At 37.7% G+C, this 20,558-nt stretch overlaps 2 protein-coding genes across 5 annotated transcripts in view; one reads left to right on the plus strand and one right to left on the minus strand.

The window, feature by feature from the left end:
* MTREX (Mtr4 exosome RNA helicase) overlaps positions 1–14,881 on the plus strand; it is a 42,238-nt gene extending 27,357 nt beyond the window's left edge. Inside the window, exons 17-27 of one of the 3 annotated variants that reach the window (XR_011147628.1) lie at positions 252–424; positions 717–785; positions 4,552–4,680; positions 5,672–5,782; positions 6,095–6,283; positions 7,402–7,565; positions 8,911–9,016; positions 10,239–10,295; positions 10,704–10,866; positions 13,115–13,259; positions 14,186–14,272. Coding sequence is in view for 2 of the 3 variants with exons in the window: in XM_069000795.1 (XP_068856896.1) it covers positions 252–424; positions 717–785; positions 4,552–4,680; positions 5,672–5,782; positions 6,095–6,283; positions 7,402–7,565; positions 8,911–9,016; positions 10,239–10,295; positions 10,704–10,866; positions 14,186–14,382 (1,358 nt within the window). In the remaining variant the exon portion in view is untranslated. Of the gene's footprint in view, positions 1–251; positions 425–716; positions 786–4,551; positions 4,681–5,671; positions 5,783–6,094; positions 6,284–7,401; positions 7,566–8,910; positions 9,017–10,238; positions 10,296–10,703; positions 10,867–13,114; positions 13,260–14,185 lie in introns of all 3 variants that reach the window. The other 2 variants (XM_069000796.1, XM_069000795.1) reach the window with 2 other exon arrangements.
* Positions 14,754–20,558, minus strand: part of PLPP1 (phospholipid phosphatase 1) — a 62,718-nt gene continuing 56,913 nt past the window's right edge. For both annotated transcript variants that reach the window (XM_069000799.1, XM_069000798.1), the window contains exons 5-6: positions 17,278–17,454; positions 14,754–15,208 (exon numbers count right to left, since the gene is read on the minus strand). In XM_069000799.1, coding sequence (XP_068856900.1) covers positions 15,083–15,208; positions 17,278–17,454 — 303 coding nt within the window. In that variant the 3' untranslated portion in view covers positions 14,754–15,082. The remainder of the gene's footprint in view (positions 15,209–17,277; positions 17,455–20,558) is intronic.

Consider the following 20,558-nt stretch of genomic DNA (forward strand, 5'->3'; position numbering starts at 1 on the left):
TGTCTAGCCTTTTCCAGTTTCTCAAGCTTGTTTATTTTTTAAAAATAATACCAGAATTTAATCCTCTATAAATAAAATGCAGGGGACAAATGTACAGATTTCTAGCCCTCCAGAGAATGGGTTCTTGTAAGTAGAAGATGAATACTAAAAGTGGTCACAAAATATTAGTCATGTAGGTCTGAAAGTGAAACACTGATTTCTCAATCTGTGTGAAGATACCAATTTCCATGAGAATTTACTTGTCATTATAGGAGTCAATAATTTGGAAGCACAGTACAACAAAATTGTAATTCCCAATGAAGAAAATGTGGTGATATACTACAGAATTCGCCAGCAGCTTGCAAAACTGGGTAAAGATATTGAAGAGTATATTCACAAACCAAAGTACTGCTTGCCCTTTCTACAGCCAGGAAGACTGGTAAAGGTAGTTTGATTTTTCTTTTGTTTTGTTTTTCATTTCTACCTATTTTTGAAATTTGCAAGGTTCATTTGTTTCTGCCAGTTTACTGTCTTGAAAAATTACATGCATCACACTAAGCACCAGTTTTGACTTGTGTTTCTTTGCTAAGCATTCAATAATGCAATAAAAGAAATACTGTTTTCATGATGAATAGTAGTCCATGACTGCTGTTGTAAATATCAAAAATACAAAAAGTTGTGCTTGCTAGGATGTTATTATATGTGGGTGATGTTACAACATCTTCTACTTTTTCCAGGTGAAGAATGAAGGTGATGACTACGGATGGGGAGTGGTTGTTAATTTCTCTAAGAAATCAAATGTTAAGGTAAAATACATGTTGTCTGCATTACCAAAACATGTACCTGACTGTTTTTTCTGAAAATAAGATAGAACTCCTATTTCTTTATAGTTCTCAAAGGCAAAAAAATTTCCTTTTACCCCAAATTTACAAAATGCTCTGAACTTCCTGAAGTAAAAGTGTAAAGAAATAAAGTTATAGAAGATGGAGAAAACTCCATGTCTTGGGTTCAGTTTTTAACTTTTAACATGTTTGTGGAGGAAATGCTTGCTTTTGCATAGCACTGCAAATGTTTCAAACTAAATTGTTTTTGAGACATTGCCAGTGCTAATTTAAGCTGTTCATGAGAAAGTTGAACAGCTTTAATGAAAAAAGCTGTTTAAATGAAAACCTAAGTTAAAAGCATATTTTTCTGTGGTATCATTTTTGCTATAATTTTATCAGGAGACCAATGGCATTAGTTGCTAGGTCTAAATGCAAAGTTGTCTTTGTTGAGTTGTGGTGGTGCCTGTTCATTGTGGCACCTTTTGGTGCTTCTCTAATATATATTCGTTAAAGAGGAAGTGAGAAAAATGTGTGCATACAGAACTTATTAAAAGAGATTTTGTTCTGGTTTTCCATCTTCCTTTTGAAAGTCATAATTCTTTTTTCAAGTTGAAAAACTGGACAGTTACTGCTGTTGCTTAAATCTTTGCTTTAGATCATAGAGACACACAAGTAGTAAACCAGATTGCCCCCTAGTCCCAGCTTTCTATGTAAAATTTCCAATTTCTGTGTCATTTGGAGGCAGTTCTTCTATCTGTAACATATTTTTTCACATATATATTTGTCTTCCCTATCTGGTCTGTCTCACTGTTGTATAAGCCTTTGGCTTTGAATATTAGCTTTGAAATTCCAGTCTGTTTTGCAAGAGATGGATGTGGCTCCAGCAGCACTTTTTTCATTAAGTCATTCTAGCAGCTGGGTTGAATTTTTCCTTCTGAGTGTGTGGAAAGAATGACAATAGGTGGTGGAAATTAAGGAACAGACTTAAAGCTATGTAACTTTTAAAGTCAGTTGAAAGGACTAGTTTCTATGAGCAGAGGCAAAACAAATTACTTGAAGAAGTTGTTGTTTACCCATTTTAGTGTCTCTTCAATGCATTTTTGTCCTGAGACACAGATGCCATTTGCCATTACTATTTAATGTATACAAGTATACTTAGTTAGTACTGGAAGGATATTACTTATGCTGCATCTTTAAACCTTCATCCACTTCTAAGCTGAACCGTTCTTTGGGTTTGCTTTTAGGAATCATGTTGAATTCAGTCGATATTACTAGATTAGTTGCAAACTTTTCTTCGCTATATCATAGTTTCTAATTAAGTCTTTTTTTCTAATGAGAAATCTATGTAATTAATAATGACATTTAGGGCTATAGTATGTCTGTATTTCACATAATATTCTTAGTTCATTGCACTGTGAAAGTAAATGCATGAGTCATGCCAGTTATGTTTATTATTAATTATGTGTAGATGCCTTTCCATCATAATTTCAAAATTCAGTGTTCCACAAAATTGTCAATGCAAATAGCACTTTACTGTTATTCAGAATATAATTTATCTCAAATAGGGGTGCTTCCTATATACTCTAAATTATAGTAGTCAGCAAAATAACTATGTCCTTTGGAATTCATACAAAACCCAAGTATTTTGAGTGAGAAATTTTATTTTCACTTGATTGTGCCAGCAGTAAGCTAGTGATACTGTTGTGCTGTTGATAGTCCATATTATCTGATCCCTGATTCTAGACAAGAAATTTTTGTCTCGTAGCAATTATTGATACTAAAATTTGAGATGCTGCAGTTCTGTCTTCCCTGTTTAGATTTATCGTAATCCTTGTATATTTATAATGTTTACTATATAAACATCTCTTTTAGTGCTGCGTCATGGTCGTTGAATTTTCAGTGAGTTTGATGTTACTAATCTGGGACTCTGAATTTGTTACCTGTGCTATACTTCTTGGTTCCTGGGCATGATCACCTTTCTTACTTTGGTTTGTTTCTAGGCACTTGAAGTAAGAGATGTTTCAGGGCAAATCTAAAATCTTAAGAATACCACTAATCCTTCAGTACTCTGCCAAAAAGGGCTTAATTTTGTACTTGAAACGTGAATTGATGGCAGTGTGAATTAAAGAATCGTTTAAACTTGATATGACAGAGAAGTCTGTAGCTAACAAGTTTTCTAAGGGTTCTAGTCTCCTTTTATTTTTGCATATAGAAACATGTCTGTTGCTGTTCAAAGATTTAGTAACTATATTGTTGTAGGAAATCCATGGAAGGAAACAGTACACATTCAAAATGCAGTTGTAGGTTGAGTCATGTCTAGTCAGCATTGTCTAAAAGCTGTTGGTGTACGTAAACTTAGAGTAATATTAACATCAGATGTTAATGATTTTTATACTCCTACTTTATTAATAAGTTTGCAATGCAATCAGAGATAGAATTTTTTTTTTCCTCTCATAATTTTCTAGATATCTCCAATTCTAGTATTTTCTGTAGCACACTTGTGCAGCTATGAGTTTAGTCTCTATTTCATTCAAGTCAGCATTATGCTTTCCCTGGCTTTGGCTGGATACTGATCTGGTACATGTGGGTATTATTTTAAAATTCTTATTTCAGAGAGTGGCAGTGGTTTGGATCTCCCACATTGCTGTGACTGCTTTCTGCAAATGTAGGATACAATTGAGAGGAACAGTTTCTTCCCCAGCGAGTAATTGGCATTTCTTGAAGAAATAATTTAGCTTATACAACAGGATAACCCTGTTTTTGTCTTTATTTTACTATGGCAGTTTCTCATAGCAATTCTGAGGATCTGTTAAAAATGCTAGTTGGCATGCAGTGAAATAAAGTAGTATGTTGTAGCTTTGTAATGAAAAATACCGCCCAGTAAAAATGAACTGAGTTAAGATGGGATTTTGAAAATAATGTTTTCTTTTTCTCTTGTATTTGGAAGCAGAAAGCTTGCACGTGGTATTTTAAAAGATTATGTCTACGTTTGTGTTAGGCCTAGAACATAGTTCTGTTCAAAGTATTAAAAATATTTGTTTATAGTAGGAGTGTATCTGAGCAACCCTAGTGCATATTGATCCACTCAAATAACTAATGTCAGGCTTTTTAAAATCAGGATATAAGGAAGGTTATGGCCTTGTGAACAGTAGTCTTTAATCACCACATCTACATGTTTGAGTTCTTTAAATGAATGTCAGATGTTATGAGTGCCTTTTGGGGTTTGTAAAGATGCAGCGTGCAAGACACAACGTCCTGCTTGCTGCAGATACGAGCTGTTATGCTTGAAAGATTTTTTGGTCGTCTTTATTGTGCATGAAAACTTGAACCTGCAAATGAAAGAGATCCCGTAAATTTTGGTTTGGGTTGTTTTTTTTTTTTTAAATGCAAAGTTCAGTACTGCTAGCATGATGCAAATATGCATTACAGTTTTAAAACATATTGGCTTACTTTGGAAGAGCTACATCTAGAAGAAAAGGCAAAAGCACCTAAAACTTCAAGCAGACTTTAGGCTATTCCGACAAGGGAGGATGAGGGAGGGTAATGTTTTCCTGGAGGAGGGATCTGTCAATCAGTTCACCAGAATCTGCATTTTCAGAATGTACTGCCACACTGAGCTGATACGTTGTAAAGAGACACAGCTCGTTTCATACCTTTAATGTTGGAGAAATTATGTGTTTTTCATTCATTCTTTCTGGTATTTTAAAATAACTGTTTCATACCTGTTCTTTTTCTGTATCCTCAACAGCCAAATTCCGGTGAATTGGACCCTTTGTATGTAGTTGAAGTGCTCCTGCACTGCAGCAAAGACAGTCTGAAAAATTCTGCTACTGAGTCTGCAAAGCCAGCCAGACCTGATGAGAAAGGAGAGATGCAGGTTTGTTACATGTGTCTATTCTCAGTAGTTTTTCATAAGCTTTCTCAAATCTTTATTTCCAAACCATTTGCAAACTACGGTAAAAGAGGGACTGATTCATTTAAGGAAGAGAAAGAATCTGTACACCTAACTCTGCCTTCTTAATAAATTAAAGTAATAGATTTTTAGTAGTACTGTTTGACAGATGCTTTTTTTAGCAGTATCTTGTCTTTGGGAACAGTATTCCTTCTTTATTTCTTAAAATCATTAAGGCTGGAAAAGACGTCCAAGATCATTGAGTCCAACCTTTGAACACCAGCTTGTCACCTAAATCATAGCACAAAGTGCCACCTCCGGTTGCTTCTTGAGCCCTTTCAGGGATGGTGACTCCACCATCTCTCTGGACAGCTTTGCAAAACTCATTCTAAAATTAAATTGAAACTTTTTTTAGTGATAATACTTGCTTTATTTAAAATTTTCAGTTTGAAACCCTATATCAAGACAAACAGTTATAATTTTCAGATCAGAGGCAGTTTAATTTGTCTGCAGGTTTTTTCTCAGGAAGTCCATTTAAACCTTGGAGTTCAATGCAGTATTGATTCTTCATGGTGTCATGATGGTTTTGATACTTAGGAATATGTGTTTTCTGGCTTGATGTTCTCTGCTGTTGGCATTCTTATTCAAGTACATGACAATAATTTGTCTGGTTTGGATCAAAAGAGGTATTCCAGCAGGTAAGACATGAGGTAATAGAAAAACTGTTGTTTTGTTTTCACTTGTCTCTCTGTAGAGAGAAACTGCATTCAGAATTTTCCCATTTGGACAACTACTTTTCTTCTCTATGAGTACTTTAAGTCATTAGCCACATTTTCCTGCTTTCTGATATTCCTTTACCCACTGCTGCGTGCTTGTGCACTAAGTTTTCCTTTTCCCTTGAAAAAGTTTTGCTATGGACCAGTAATAAGAGGTATGTTTTTTACTGATTTATGAGTTACTACACTCTCTTTGATAGGTTGTTCCTGTTTTGGTACATCTTGTCTCAGCTATCAGCAGTGTCCGACTTTACATACCAAAAGACCTGAGGCCAATTGATAACAGGCAAAGTGTGTTAAAATCTGTACTGGTAAGTTCCACTAGGCTGTGTAAGCACTCTGCTGTGATTAGTGAGGTACTCTTGAACCCAAGGCAGCTTGTTATAAAGAAATTTGTGGAAAGCATCTGTCACATCTTCAGCTTTATTCTTTAAAGGGGTTGGAAACCACAATGTGTGTCAATTGTTTCTCCTTATCACGTCATTTTAAACTGATTTTGAAAACTGCTGAAATGTCATGTAACTTACATTACAGCCTCCTGTGTCTCTATAGTTATGCCAGCTTATTTGTAAAATATAGTTTATTTTGCTGTTACTAATCATAAAAATATTTTATCATTTTAGGAAGTACAGAAACGGTTTCCTGATGGAGTGCCCTTACTAGACCCTATTGATGACATGGGCATCAAAGACCAAGGGTTGAAAAAAGTAATCCAAAAAATAGAGGCATTTGAGCATAGGATGTATTCACATCCTCTTCACAATGATCCAAACTTGGAAACCATATACAAACTTTGCGAAAAAAAAGCACAGGTAAAGATACAAACAAAATCACTTTGTATTTAGCTGGAGTGGGGGAGGGAGGTTGTCTTCTTACTTGCTTTTCTTTTTATTTGCTAAGCCCAAATCAGCCTTTTTAAATACAGTAAAATTACTGAATCTCAATAACAAAATGGCTGAGTTGGTGGTATGCCCTTCATTGATACAGATGCAACGTATGACTGAAAAGAAGACTCTTGAGAGAAAGTTATCAGGAATTAGAAGGTTACAGAGCTCTTTTTCACTGAGTAGACATAGCACAATGCAGCATAGGAAAAGTCTTCATAGATAATTTCAATTGATAGGTTTGCAAAAGTATATTAAAAATTAAGTTGAATTAATTGATGGGACTTACTAGCTTGAGGAGTATACCAGAGGAATCATCATGCTACTGCTTCCTGAGCTGACTCTCAGCCTGGAGGCAATGCATTTACTTATTTCGCCTAGAGTTGTACCCTCCTAGACTGAAACTGATTGTGCATAAAACCAGCTGTCATGTTTCTCTGCTCCTTGAGAAAACAGGTTCTCCAGCAGCCACTTCACGGAAGTGAGGTAGTTCTGGTATGGCCACAAAGTTGCATGTGGTAAGACCTGATAGACCAAGCAGCTTTCTGCAAGGGTGTCTGCTGTCAGGATCTAGACAGTGACTGTGGGGAACTGCAAGCCACTGCAAGAAGCTCTAATAGTGGAAAATAATGTCTTTGGGTACATTTCATTGAATGATTGGTTAGCTGAGACTTAGTATAGGTCTCAGAAGATGAGCACTCATTTCTCAACACATGATCACTTTGTCTTTTTAGTGTGGGCTGGTTTGGTTTGTTTCTCACTATGTGTAAATAGCTTAATTTACCAAGTTTACCAGAGGCTTCAGTGGGTAAATGGAGCTGATTTTTTAAAATTTTTTTTTTTTTAATTTTAATTTTATTTTTATTATTTTTATTATTATTGTTTGTTTTAAACCTTCCTCTTAAGAGAGTTAGGCAGGTCAACTAGTCAAGTGGTATGTTCATATACCGTTATTCTGAGGCCTTTATGTAAATTAAACAATGTCTTTAAAACAGTTGCATCTTTTAAACCAGCAAGGTGTAATTCCTCTCCTTCTGGCCCCCCAGATTGCTATGGATATTAAAGTAGCAAAGCGAGAATTGAAGAAAGCCAGAACCGTCCTACAAATGGATGAACTCAAATGCCGCAAGCGTGTTTTGAGAAGACTGGGGTTTGCCACGTCTTCAGATGTTATTGAGATGAAAGGACGGGTTGCTTGTGAAATCAGCAGGTAACTGGCTTCTGTAGAAACTGTTCATTGTTGTGAATACACACTTCACTGTCCTTGCTAAAATTAGTACATTATATTTTAAAGTTTTGAGACCATTAGAAAAGAATTCTTCAGAGACAGTGTTCTGTGTAATAAAGGTATTATACTGATTCAAGCAGTATAAATAAAGGTAGCAACTTAAGGAAAAATACAATAGATTTTAAAATTCAAATATAGACATGAAAATGCCGAAACAATGGCTATTTTTGTGCCTAAGGTAATAGGATGTGTTTTCATTTAATGTTGCATGAGAGGAAGGTCTTGATTTCTATGGTTGACATTGAACCAGGACTGTTGGTACAGTCACTCACAAACGAGTGTAACAATGTTGTCAGCAGTTGCCAAGTCACTGACAGGTTTGGAATATAGTGAAATTGCTTCCATAGGAATCTGTGAAGTGGTGCATTTTACTGTAATACATTTAGCAGGTACATACATATTGAAACAGGTGAAAAAATAATGAATCAGACTTTAATATTTTACAGTAACTCAGATTTTGATAGAATTTTGTATTTTTAAAAGTCACAGTGACTGCTGTACCCCTTGTCTTACAGGTAAGTTTGAAAGCTGCTACTGGTATTTGTTTGATAGCTAATTGCCCTGCAAAATTTGATAGCAAGTGGGGAAGCTGAATCAGAATTTTATCTACTTCCTGACTGCCTGGAACTGTTTGAGTGACATACCTCTTTTTAAAAAAAATCCTACTTTGTTTTTCCCCCATCCTATTCATCATTTTTTGGATAAATTCCGGTGTTACCGAAAATATGGTGTTTTATCCAAATAAGTATGTTTGGATTTTGTATCTGCATCATGCACTTACTTTTATAATTCATGATTAAGTCTTTATTCCTCAAGTAAATTGAAGAAAGTTCATTCCTTTCTTCAGTATTTTGGAAATACCCAGTCTACTCTTTTCTGAGCAGCAGCAGTACTAGTTTTCATGCTTTTCCTAAGTTACCTAACTCCCTGGTTCTTTCTGATCTCTTGATATGCTGTCTGATAGAAACTGACTAAATCAACTATTCATACTAACTCATATGATCTGTCAGGAGGGTTTTATTTTAGTCCATTAAGTGCTTTTAGTTTCTTTAAAATAATGTTGCAGTCTCTTATTAATTAGCATTCCCCTTAAAAAGCTAGTATTTTTGTGTGTGTGTATCTGTATATGTGGTGTCCCTGACAGTAAAATTAAGATGCTGTTTTTTTTATCCATATCCAGTTGCTTCACAAAACAGATTAATACTTCTTAATTTTAAAATTACATTTCAGTAAGTCTTTCCCCTAAGCTTCCTTCTCTTTATTTTAGTGCTGATGAACTACTCCTGACAGAAATGATGTTCAATGGTCTCTTCAATGACTTATCTGCAGAACAGGCAACTGCACTGCTCAGCTGTTTTGTGTTTCAAGAGAATGTGAGTTACTTGTTCAATTCCAGAATTCTAGACATTCCTGTCTTTTAATAATACTGTTTTTAATTCAGTTGCAGAAATTGGTCGTAACAGTATGAGCCTTTGCACATTTTTTATTGCTTCCTAAGGTGTTTGACATGAGCTCCTACTGAACTGAGCAAAGGCATTTCAGCTTCAATGCTCAAGTCTCTTTCCTCATGCGTGACATGCCAAAGGTTGTGTTAAATTGCAGACTTCCTCATGCAATGAAGCAGTATCAATAGATTCTCAGCATATGTGCTGCTATTAATACACACACCCCCCCCTCCATATAATTTAAAATGTAGAATGATTATCTCAAGAAGAGGCTTAACAATAACTGCAAACTACACTGTGGGGTAAGGGTATCTTTAATTCTCAGATGTGTCTGTGTTACGTTGCATGGTCAGTACCCTTGACCATTGATCAAAATGGCAGTAACACACGGAATTGATACCAAAAAGGCTGTTAAAATCACACCATATATTTTTAAAAGCAACAACATGGGCATTTTATACCAGGTGTTATTTTTTTCCCACCTGCAAGCTATATACAAGGTTATTCTCACCCCAGAAAATTAGTAAAAATAAACTACCATATGAAATATTTTTACAAAGAGCTAGCAGGATGTATCACTCAGGTTGATTCTAAATATGGAAAAAACATTAGCAGCAGATGCCAATGCAGTCCATTGGTTAGTGGAAGGGATGCCAAGGTAAGCCATTGTTAATTAGAATATTGGGGTTCACTCAACAATAATACTTGAGTCTGAACAGCTAGGACATAAAGATGTTCCTGTATTTTGAAAAGCCATATTTTCATATATTGCCACTGATGCTTAAGTTATTAAAAACATTTTTTGTATTATTCTTAAAGAAAAGCTTGAACTGTCACATAATAAATAGCAGTTCATTTGTCGGTTCCAAACTATGGTACAGCTAAATAGAGAGAATTTTGGAAGTATCCAGATAGCAGGTGCTTTTTCATGATGTTGCTATATTATGCAGAAAGATTTAGTTTTCTGGTTTAGTTTGAGGAACAAGCATTTGGGGAATTGAGTCATTTTAGTGTTTGATAACAGGTTTGAGAAGTTAGTAGAATAATTTAGGATGGCAGTATCACATACCGAACTTCTGGTTTTGCATTTAATTTGGTATAGAGCAAATGTATGGGAGCACATGAGATTGTTTAATGTCTTCTTTTTCAGTCCAGTGAAATGCCAAAATTGACTGAGCAGTTGGCAGGACCACTTCGGCAAATGCAGGTAATTAGAAATCTGTCTGAGCTCAAGGTTAATGTTAACACGAGCAAAGCTCATGAGTAATGTATAATAAGCGCATAGTAAAGACTTAATTTTGGATCATCAGTGAACTCAGCTAGCACTGCATGTGATTTTGCAATGTGTAGTAACGTTATATTGTTTGCAAGAAATCTTTATGCTAATTTAGGACATACCTCTAAAACTTTTATAAGCTTGCTTACTACACTGTACATGGTTAGTGCAGGCAGACTTCATGTAAACAGTGGTTTACTCTCTGATTCTGAATAATTTCACACTAAAAAAGGAAACCTCATTCTGTAATGCAGTACCTAGTAACGTGCATGTCTTTCTATCAGTTAAATAGTTACTCAGGTCAAGCATATTACCAATATAAAATATTTTATTTTAAAGGAGTGTGCAAAAAGAATTGCCAAGGTGTCAGCAGAAGCAAAACTGGAAATTGATGAAGAAAATTACTTGAATTCTTTCAGACCAAACCTAATGGATGTTGTCTATACATGGGCAAATGGAGCTAACTTCGCTCACATCTGCAAAATGACAGATGTCTTTGAAGGTAGGCTAATCAGTTGTTCTTTAGAAGGTATGAGTTGGTAATTCTACAGCAGGGAATGGTAATACTGAATAACTTTATAGTAAACTCAGATGTATTCAAGCATCTGTATGGCTACAATCAAGTGGGGAAAAAATTGTTTACTATATATGTTAATTTATACTTAGACACTTGATAATTTAGAATCTAAGATTTTTTTAAAGGGATATCTCTGTATTCTAAAAACTTTCTACAAAACTCAGAAATTCTAAGCATTACAACAAACGGTAATGCTTACTTTTTCTAGTTAAAGGGGAAAAAAAATGTTCCAAATGCTTGTCATCAGGAAGTACAGCTCTTGCACTTGTCCTCATTATAGTTAAGATTTTTATTTATTTGGTATAACCAGTTGGTATAACCAATTCCTCCTGCTGACTTAATGATGACAGAAGTGAGAAGTGGTAACCAAGTCTCTCTTTTGAATAGTTTTTCGCAGTGGTGCAATGGATAGTTGAAAAGCCTAGATATAACCTGTCATGTAGATTAATTTGGTTCCTAAAATTGGAGTACTAGAAACTGGCCCTTGAGGAAGAATATTTTATTTCCACTTTTAAAAAGTATGATGACTTAAAGCTCTGATACTTTGTAAAAACAAACCATCCAAAGGGTTGTGAAACCAGAATGAAAAGGTCAAACCAGAATGAAAAACCAGCCTATTGAAAGTTGTGAAGAACAGTAGGATGGATGCACCAGTCTTAGAAGTCTTCCTTTTTGAAGTTGTTACTGTCAGTGCTGCCTCTCTCAAATGCTGTTTTCTTGTTTGCAAAGGCTTGCAGATTCGCTTAAAACAAGGGGAATTCATGCACATAATTTGTGCATGTAATCCAATGCATAGATCCAGGAACTTAATAAGAAAGTTGTCTTTGATCAGCACAAATCTTGGCAGTCTTTGCTTCTGCAGTCAGCAGATTCCTCCTACTGCAATGATTATCTGAGCCTTCCATTTGCTATGGAGGCACCCTGAGTGTGTGGAACACTAAAGTAGCAGTAGCTGGCATGTTTTTACATTGACACTTGAATGTTCAGAATGCACCAGGCAGTAACATTTTCCATTTACCATATTTAACATATTTCCATTTAACGTACTAAAACAGTCAGCTTTGTTCTACTCAATAGTGCCAGCTCCCTCAAAATTAGATCTAGTGGCCTGTTCTGAGGCCAGCTCTTGTGGCAGGGGTCAATGCATAATTCTTCCCTTAACTTTCATTGGCTGGTTTTCTGTGCCTTATCCACAAGGATGGGAAGCATTTCAGGCATCTGTTGTCGGTTAAGTGTACCTCAAATGGATTGTGGTGTCACTAAATCCCAGAGTAGTTCACCTTGGTTATCCAAGTAACTATAGTGATTTCAAAGAAAATCAGAATACAAAATAAGTCTGAGTGTTTCAAGAACAAGTGTTTGCCACAAAGTGGAGTAGTGTTGATTTGCTAATGCAAATACGTTGTCTTCAAATTGAAATGTGTGTGCTGGGAAGAAATGAAAATAAGAGCAGCTTTTTAAAGCCTTTAGGGAAGAACGCTAAACTGAGTTAAGTACCCTATCTATTAACTGCAGACCAACTCTTGCTTTGTGGAAGTATTAACAATAGTAATTTATTTTAAAATTGCAGTTTTCTTTTTCTTGCACAAAACGCTATGTCTGCAGCAAGCCCAGCTATGCTGCCTGTAAACAAATACTCCCTGGAATGGCTGTTGGGGTCGGCCTTGTAAATGGAGACGAGCAGGATCTTTGACAGCTGAGCCAGGGCATGCCACAGTGCAGCACAGCCATGCTCGGGGCAGCTGCCCACAGGTCACTTGTGTTGGTGTGTGCTCTGCGCTCAATAGGCTCTGTGCTCAATAGGCTCTGTGTGGGTTTTTCTATCTTGTCATTGCAACAGGTTTTACAGACTGCTGCTCTTATATACACTGTTCTCACTGTAGAAACTGACATGACCTAGTGAGGCCCTATGAATGCTTTTTAAAGAGAAGCATTACTTTATCATGTCTCACTTTCCCAAGAGCTTTGTAGAATGTTCTTTTCATATTTTTTTTTTCCCAGATATTATGCCTTAGAGGTAATATAGAAAGGTTGTACAGACCAAATCCTCTTCAGTGAGCAGGGACATCTTCCCCTAAATTTGGTTGCTCAGAGCCCCATCCAACATGACCTTGAATGTTTCCATGTATTGAAAGGTCACAATAAGGTCTCCCTGGAGCCTTCTCTTCTCTAGGCTGAACAACCCCAACTCTCTCAGCCTGTCCTCAAAGGAGCCCTGTTCCATCTCTGATCATCTTGGTGGCCCTCCTCTGGACTTGCTCCAACAGGTCGATGTCCTTCCTGTGCTGGGGACCCCAGAGCTGGACGCAGCACTGCAGGTGGGGTCTCATGAGAGCAGAGGGGCAGAATCACCTCTCTTGCCCTGCTGGCCACACTGCTTTGGATGCAGCCCAGGATATAATTGGCTTTCTGGGCTGCAGGTGCACATTGATGGGTCATATACAGCCTCTCATCCAGCAGCACCCCCAAGTCTATCTCAGCAGGGCTGCTCTCAAGCCCTTCATCCTGTATTTACCCAATAACTGTTATTTTGCCTACAGTAATTTTGACTGTAGGACATGCTGCTGGAGGAAATGACCAAACAGGATAGTCTTTGCTTGTGGCCAGAAGAGCAGAAGCATTTAGGGTTGTTTTGTGAAATTTGTAGCAGTGACTTGGGCTGAGCTGTGAGGAAAGTTCAGAGAGAAGATGAATGCATAATAAATCATGAATGGGTGTTGGGTTGCAGTGTAGGAGCTGTGTCAAGATGCTTGTGTGCATTATTGTAACCATGCCAGTTGAGTGATAGAGTGGTCCATGGACTCTTGAGTAGCACAGGAGTAGTAAGATATATCACTTACTGCCTTTGCCAACTAAAGAACTAAGGCTTATAAAAAAAATCACAAAATAAACCTGTGGTAGTTCATGAAGCAGCAAACTTGTGAATCCCCTAATGCTCTATGGTTTTTGAGGAAGTCTTAACAAGTACTTGGAAGAAAAAATCCACTAGGAATTACTCAACAGCCCAGAAAGTCCCATGATTAGATATTGGTTAGAGACTGTAAAGACAGTAGAAAGGACAAGCATTTGGAAACAGCTTCAAGGAAATGCCTCACAGAGAAATTTACTGTGCAAACAGAAACTAAGTTTAAGACATTTGGCTTCTAGATAAATTGAACAGGGTTGTAGAAGGAACTATTACTTTGAATAATTCAGGACCAGTTACATGATGTGGCACAAAGTTTTCCCTTGCTCTTTCATACAGGTAGCATAATTCGTTGCATGAGGCGCCTAGAAGAACTGCTTCGGCAGATGTGCCAGGCTGCAAAAGCCATTGGGAACACAGAACTGGAAAATAAGTTTGCAGAGGGTATGTATTTCACTTTCACAGGACATGAAGCAATTCTAGAAGTGATGGGGGGAAGGGGGCTGCACAGGTACCAAGGGGCCAAAGGTAAATAATTTCATAATGAGAACTTCTGGTGTTGACTTCATGGTAAACAGCACCATTGCTGTTATTTTTCCAGGTAACATCTTTGTTACAAAGTTTGACTTAAAGGGTGGATACTGACAGTTGAACTAAGTTTATGGCTAAAAATGGATGTACAATGACTTCCATTTAATACTTGTAATACACATTGCTTATAACTGTACTTTAAATAGTGGTTGTGGCAGTTAAGACTCTTAGACATGAATATTCTTTTCCTTCTTAATAGGGATTACAAAAATCAAGAGAGATATCGTCTTTGCTGCAAGCCTTTACCTGTAACAGCAGATGTCTTCCAGAAACTATATTGACATGATGGAACAAATTCATCAGCGTCACATGTGGCTTCCATCTCAAGTAATTCCTTTTAATGGTGTTTACTTAAACCACAGTTGATTCAACAAGGCATGTAAAAACAGCAGTGTATGTAATATAACTTGTTATACTGTTTTCAATAAAAATTTACAATTTTAATAGCTTTCTTTTAAGCAAGAGCTTGAACCAACAGAAATTTAAAGTTTAGATGTACAGTAACTGTGGTAGGTGTTATTATATACAGGTAAAGTGAGCATCCAAGAGCAGCAGCAGTCCCTTAAAGGCATTTACTTATATTACATAATTAGACTTGTTGAAATTGTTTTCTTTCAGAGCAACAGAGGTGATGTGGGTCATTCTTCATGGTTGATGATTGCTGCCAAAGTGATTTCCATTTGTTGGAGTCTCATGTAGGGTTGTATGGGAATCTTCTTTTGGTTGAAATGTACATCCTCTCACTTTGAAGAAGTCTGACACGTATACAACCTAAGTGAACAAATTAGTGTTAAGTTCCTGCACTCATAAGTCTTCGAAACAAGGGCTCTGCAGAAGGCAGATTCTAAGATCAAAACTAATAAAAAGCTTAATCAGTTTAAACCATCAGAAAATGGCAGGGAAGTCTTGTACAAAATTCAGACATCTGTTCTTTCAATAGCTTTTACTCCTTGCCCTTGACCATTTAGCCACTGCTGGTTTAAGCCAAATTCAAGGCTTGTGCTAACTAACTGCTGACTGCCTTACCAGGCACTACTTCATTACAACAGCCATAGTTTGAGCAGCTTTAAATGAAAGCAGAATGTGCTTTCTGAGGGCCCACAATGCAAGTTTAGTTAAATTTTTTTTCTGTAATTTATGTAGAACAGAACAGGAGAGGTGGCGCTTTAGCTGGACCCAGCAGCTGTAAGGCCAGCTCTGCCTACACAGTCCTTTCCCGCAGTCCTTTAAACATACGACCTCAGTTCTTCACAGCTAGGAGACATCTCCCTGACTACAAGACAGGTGGTTGATCCAGTTCTGCAGCTCGCTGTCTTCCATTGCTCCCTTCACTAAGTCTCATAGCAGATGTGCTAAGCACAGTGCTGCATGGAGTGCAATAAATGAGAAGCCTCACATGATCCCTTCCCTTCCTGCATTGTGTCTTCCCCTCCCACTGCAACCCTGAGAACTGCAGAACACTGTCCATGGCAGAAGAAAATATCTCCCACCACACTGGTAGGTGGCTGACGACCCAGCACACGCTTTAGCCACAGGCCAGGGGAGTTTCAGCTTCCACTTAATGCCAGATTCCCTCAGTCCAATTTAGTGATCCATTTGCAGTTGCTGCACCACCATGCTCTAACCTCACCTTGCTGTTTCTGGAGAGGAACTCGGTTCTTTCAAATAAGAGTTTGGGGGTGGTGGTTGGTGCTAATGTATATTTTTAGAAATAATTTCCTGACCTTTCAACTCTTCTCTCTGTAATGCTACTTTCTACTCTTTCTTGTATTACCAAGCACCTTCTGAATCATCCAACATTCTTGACTAAACTTGTTTTCCTAATAAAAGTGTCCTCACCTCTTCAATCTCTGATGTTTCTTACTCTCTGAACTCCTTTTCTTAGAAAAAGAGACTGGACAAAAATGAGGGGTAGGATTATGTGAACATGTAGCCATTTAGTAACAGCTACTGGAGCCTGTACATTTTCCCAGAGCTGCTCCAAGATTTGATTATTGATTGCACCTTGTAGATAGCTTTGTCTTGAACTATACCCTTCTGACCTGAGAATGCTGACAAAGCATTTATTTTGGATGTGGTTCTTCCCCTAAGCCTCAGTTCTTGGCAACTGAATCGTTCAGTAGACCTCAACTCGCTCCCATTGATCTGGAGTTCCTGATCTATCCCTTCCCATGGATGAATTAGCCTTGGCACTCTGGTGACAGCCAGTACAACTGCTGCCATTAAGTCAGCTGGGCCTCCTGTGACAATTTTAGGCAAGTGTCTGTTCCCTGGGATAGCTTTATACTTATCAGTACAGCTGAGCTTCACAGGTTCCTCCTTGTGAACACATTTTTAGTACTAGGAATGCACACAAGAAAAGGTGAAGGGTTTTAGTTTCGCATCAGACTGAAAAAACGCACTGTGTAAGGTGGCCAAGGCAGACACTTCAATGCTCTCCTTATTCTTCAAGGCCTTTTTCCCCATTTACCTTGCACAGAGTTCTCTGCTTATTGTACATGAGATTTTGAATTTGGCTAGAAGCAAAAAGCATGATTTATACAGAGAGGCCTACACGCTTTCCAGGTACCATTTCTATCTTAATTATTTGAAAAGCTCTTGAGCAGAGACAGTTTCATGTTGTCCAATGGCTAAAACTGCCACTTATCTCATTGGGCCAGAGCCTGTCTCACTCCCCCAAGTACTACTGCTTACACCCAGTTCGAGTTGTTTCCCTGCTTCAACAATTTTTGAAGCATTAGAAATACAGGTTTGCTTTCCTCTGAACACAGCCTGCAATTCTAAGGTGCTGTTCATAAAAGCAGCATTCACACCCACCCACCCCCTCAGGAGTTACTTACAATGAGCACAGCAACCACTGCTCCCTGGATAAGTCCTGTTAAAACATCACTCCAGTGATGCTTGTAGTCAGAAACACGTGAGAGACCCACATAGATAGATGCAGCAATGAGACCAAATTGTATAGTAGGACGTACAAGTCTTGCCCAGTCTCCTTTCATTCTTGCCTGAAGATAAAGCTGAAAGAGAAAGAAAAGTTACAAAATGCAGTAAGCACAGAAGCAGTAAAATTGTTTTGGGTCTTTTCAAAGAGTTGATTGAAATTTGCATTGGGATAATATTCACAGCTGTTTTAGGTGCTATAGCTGTACTCTCAAGGCTGCCAAGGCAGAGCTTGATAGTTTTGGTCTTTATTTTACATATAACACCATCATATTGTTCTGTTTGTACTAATGTGACAGATGAGTATTTTCATCCTGGTAATACCAGAGCCACTTAAGGCTTAAAAAGAATCCAGTGGAAGTCAAACCAGTATTTTACTCCTGCATGAACTAGAGGTAAGCCTTATACAAAATAGTTTGCATTTACTATACATAGAGCTGACAAGTTTTTTAACTTCATTTGCAATTCCAGTCACCTTTAGTATTATCAACTTCCAGCATAGTATTGCAGCTGTAGCTAAGTACCAGAACTAACTTGATAAAATGATTGCATTTCTCAGTTGTCAGTGGTGTATTTCACTGAGCTTTGTTCCTCACCCTTTTCAGCTGTGTATTAACCATGCTGCCACTCTGGAAGATAGATGAAGTTCCCATGTTTCCTCCCTCCCCTCAGCTCTACTTTTGTTGTGTATATCTATGCTTTTGATGTGTTATCTCCAATTCACAGTATTTATTACTTTCCCATCTAATCAAGACCTTGCCTTTGTTTCTTCTCTGGTCTGTCTACAATCTGGCTGTCTGCATCTGTCTAGCTCTCTAGTTTCTCCAAATACACTCTGTAAACATCACTGAATTTATTCTGAAACTTAATCCTAACACCAAAAAAGGTACCATAGTTACTGTATTCACTGAGAAAATAATACAGTTGGAAGTTACATTTAACATTTCAAGTATATCTTCTCGGAGACATATAGAAACTTCAGGGCAAGGACAAAACCTTACATTGAAAAATGTAAAAACCAACACACAGGTGTCAGGCACTAAGGCAGCACACCAAACTCCTGGTAAAACCCTCCACTACCCAACTTCAAAAGCCATGGCTAACTTTGAGAAGCAGTACATTTACAATGTAAATATAGGCACAGAGAACACACTGTAAATGCAGAGGCGCTACTTTCTAAAGTTAAACATTTGGGGAATGTTTCTCTGACTAACTTACATCATAATTTTGGCAGGCTGACATTTTCAGGTATAAATGGAACATCAAAAACATCAACCCCATCCATAAACAGTTTTTCTTTAATAGCAAGGTCAGGGTAAAGTTGGACTCTGAAGAAGCTACACCTAAGCCTGAACTGAAAAATAATTTTTCCCCTTCAAATTGGTGGGCACTGCATATTTCTGTGGGCCTCAAATTCACCACTAGGAAAACAGTTTAGCCACTTCAAAAATTACCTGTCACACAAAGTTCTTTTAACAAAAGGTGTTTTAATGGACTTAGTGATACTACTTCTGGATTCACCAACAGTAGACCAGAACACTACAAAGTGCCTAGTGGAGTAGAGGTAGGTCCAAGGAGTAAATGCTAGTAGTCTAAAGAGTTGGCTGATGATTTAATACTGGCTGTTCTTTGCTCATTCCCTATTCCCACTAAAGTTTCCTGAAGGCAGTTAAAATACCTTGCTGCAATGAAGTTTTTTCCATATAAACATTTTTGGAAGTTAGCAACGGGTGTAGAAAAAAAAAAGGGGGTTATGCAACTGCAGATCTGTGAGAAAGCAGGTTTACTTTTGAACACAAGAAGAAAATGGGACAAGGCATGCAAATGCAAACTTGGAAAGATGCCAGCCCAGTGCACTGAATGATCAATAAAGCAGTCTTTGCCCTTATGCAGCAGGTATGCAAATTCCTTCTGCTTCACAAAGCATCAGAGAAGAAACTTGGATTTGACATTGATGTGAAAGCTTGATGTGAAAGCTTGACTTCTGTACTGTGAGAGTTACCTCCTGTCATAGAGAGGATCTGCAGCTGTTCCATCAGCTGCAGGGCACAAGCAGTTGGCTATAGACTTCACCAATTCTAGATGATTCTTTACACCATCAGTTCCTGTATCTGTACAGGAAATGACCAAAGGCCTTCTTGCACCTCCTGCCAGCAAATAGATTTACATTGTTCTAAAACTAGGTGTGAGAAGGGTGAGAAATGATACCACAGATAAGTGTTAGGCTGACTGTTCACAGCTGTGTTTAATTTCAGAAGTAGCAGCTGTCATTCTGGTTACAATTGGTTTGGGGGTTTTTTTGTTGTTGTTTTTTGTTAAATTTAAAGTAATTGTTAAGTTAAAGTAATTGTTAATAATTAAGTAATGGGTTTTTTTTGTTGTTAAATTTAAAATAATCTGCTGCAATAGCAGATACCATGTTATTTTTAAGCAAGTAACTTCGGACTGACACTGCTTCTTTTAAATATGCTAAGAGTTGTGCTCCCCTGTCAAGCTTCTTCCCACTACTGTGACTTGCTCTTACAAAGACAACAGCGACATGTCTGCCTGCAACAGGCCATCAGGTCCACACAGGAAAATAAAGCAGCCAAGGAGAGGAGGAGCTTTTGCTGATGATTCATTAAATGTAAATCAATGTTAATACTGGCAGTAATCCAAATTTACATTTATATAGTATTAGCCTTTATGTAGCATTAAATGCACAATATGGAGGTGTCCTAGCCCCACGCTGCATTAACTCTTGCTACTCTTTTGACCCTATTGACTAACAGAGGGCAACGGCTTCAGGCTGTCTGCAGAACCTCCTCCTTCACAGCATACCTCAGGTTCCTTTGCTCCTCTTTGAAGTCATTTACAGGACAGCCTTAGAGAAGGAAAACAGAAGCAAATCCCTGTTTCCCCACCCAAGCCTCTTTGCTAGAAAGGAATAAGCTTTATAAATAAACTTGTAATTTATAGAAGCCACAGGAACTTTAGGAAATGTCATCTGGCTAATACCACTGAAATGCCTGCTACCAGCTTTTCACATGTTGCTGAGAAACAAATTTGCGAGCCTATGAACACAGCAGGAGCATCCCAAGCCGCTCTGACAGTGACTTGCTTCTATCAGCATTTACCATGCCAGCTTCCCTCCACACTGTTCTGAGCAGTCTGATCCTTCAGCAGTTGCCATTCAGCTATG

The sequence above is a fragment of the Aphelocoma coerulescens genome (genome assembly GCF_041296385.1).
Source record: "Aphelocoma coerulescens isolate FSJ_1873_10779 chromosome Z unlocalized genomic scaffold, UR_Acoe_1.0 ChrZ, whole genome shotgun sequence".
Classification (NCBI taxonomy): Eukaryota; Metazoa; Chordata; class Aves; order Passeriformes; family Corvidae; genus Aphelocoma; species Aphelocoma coerulescens.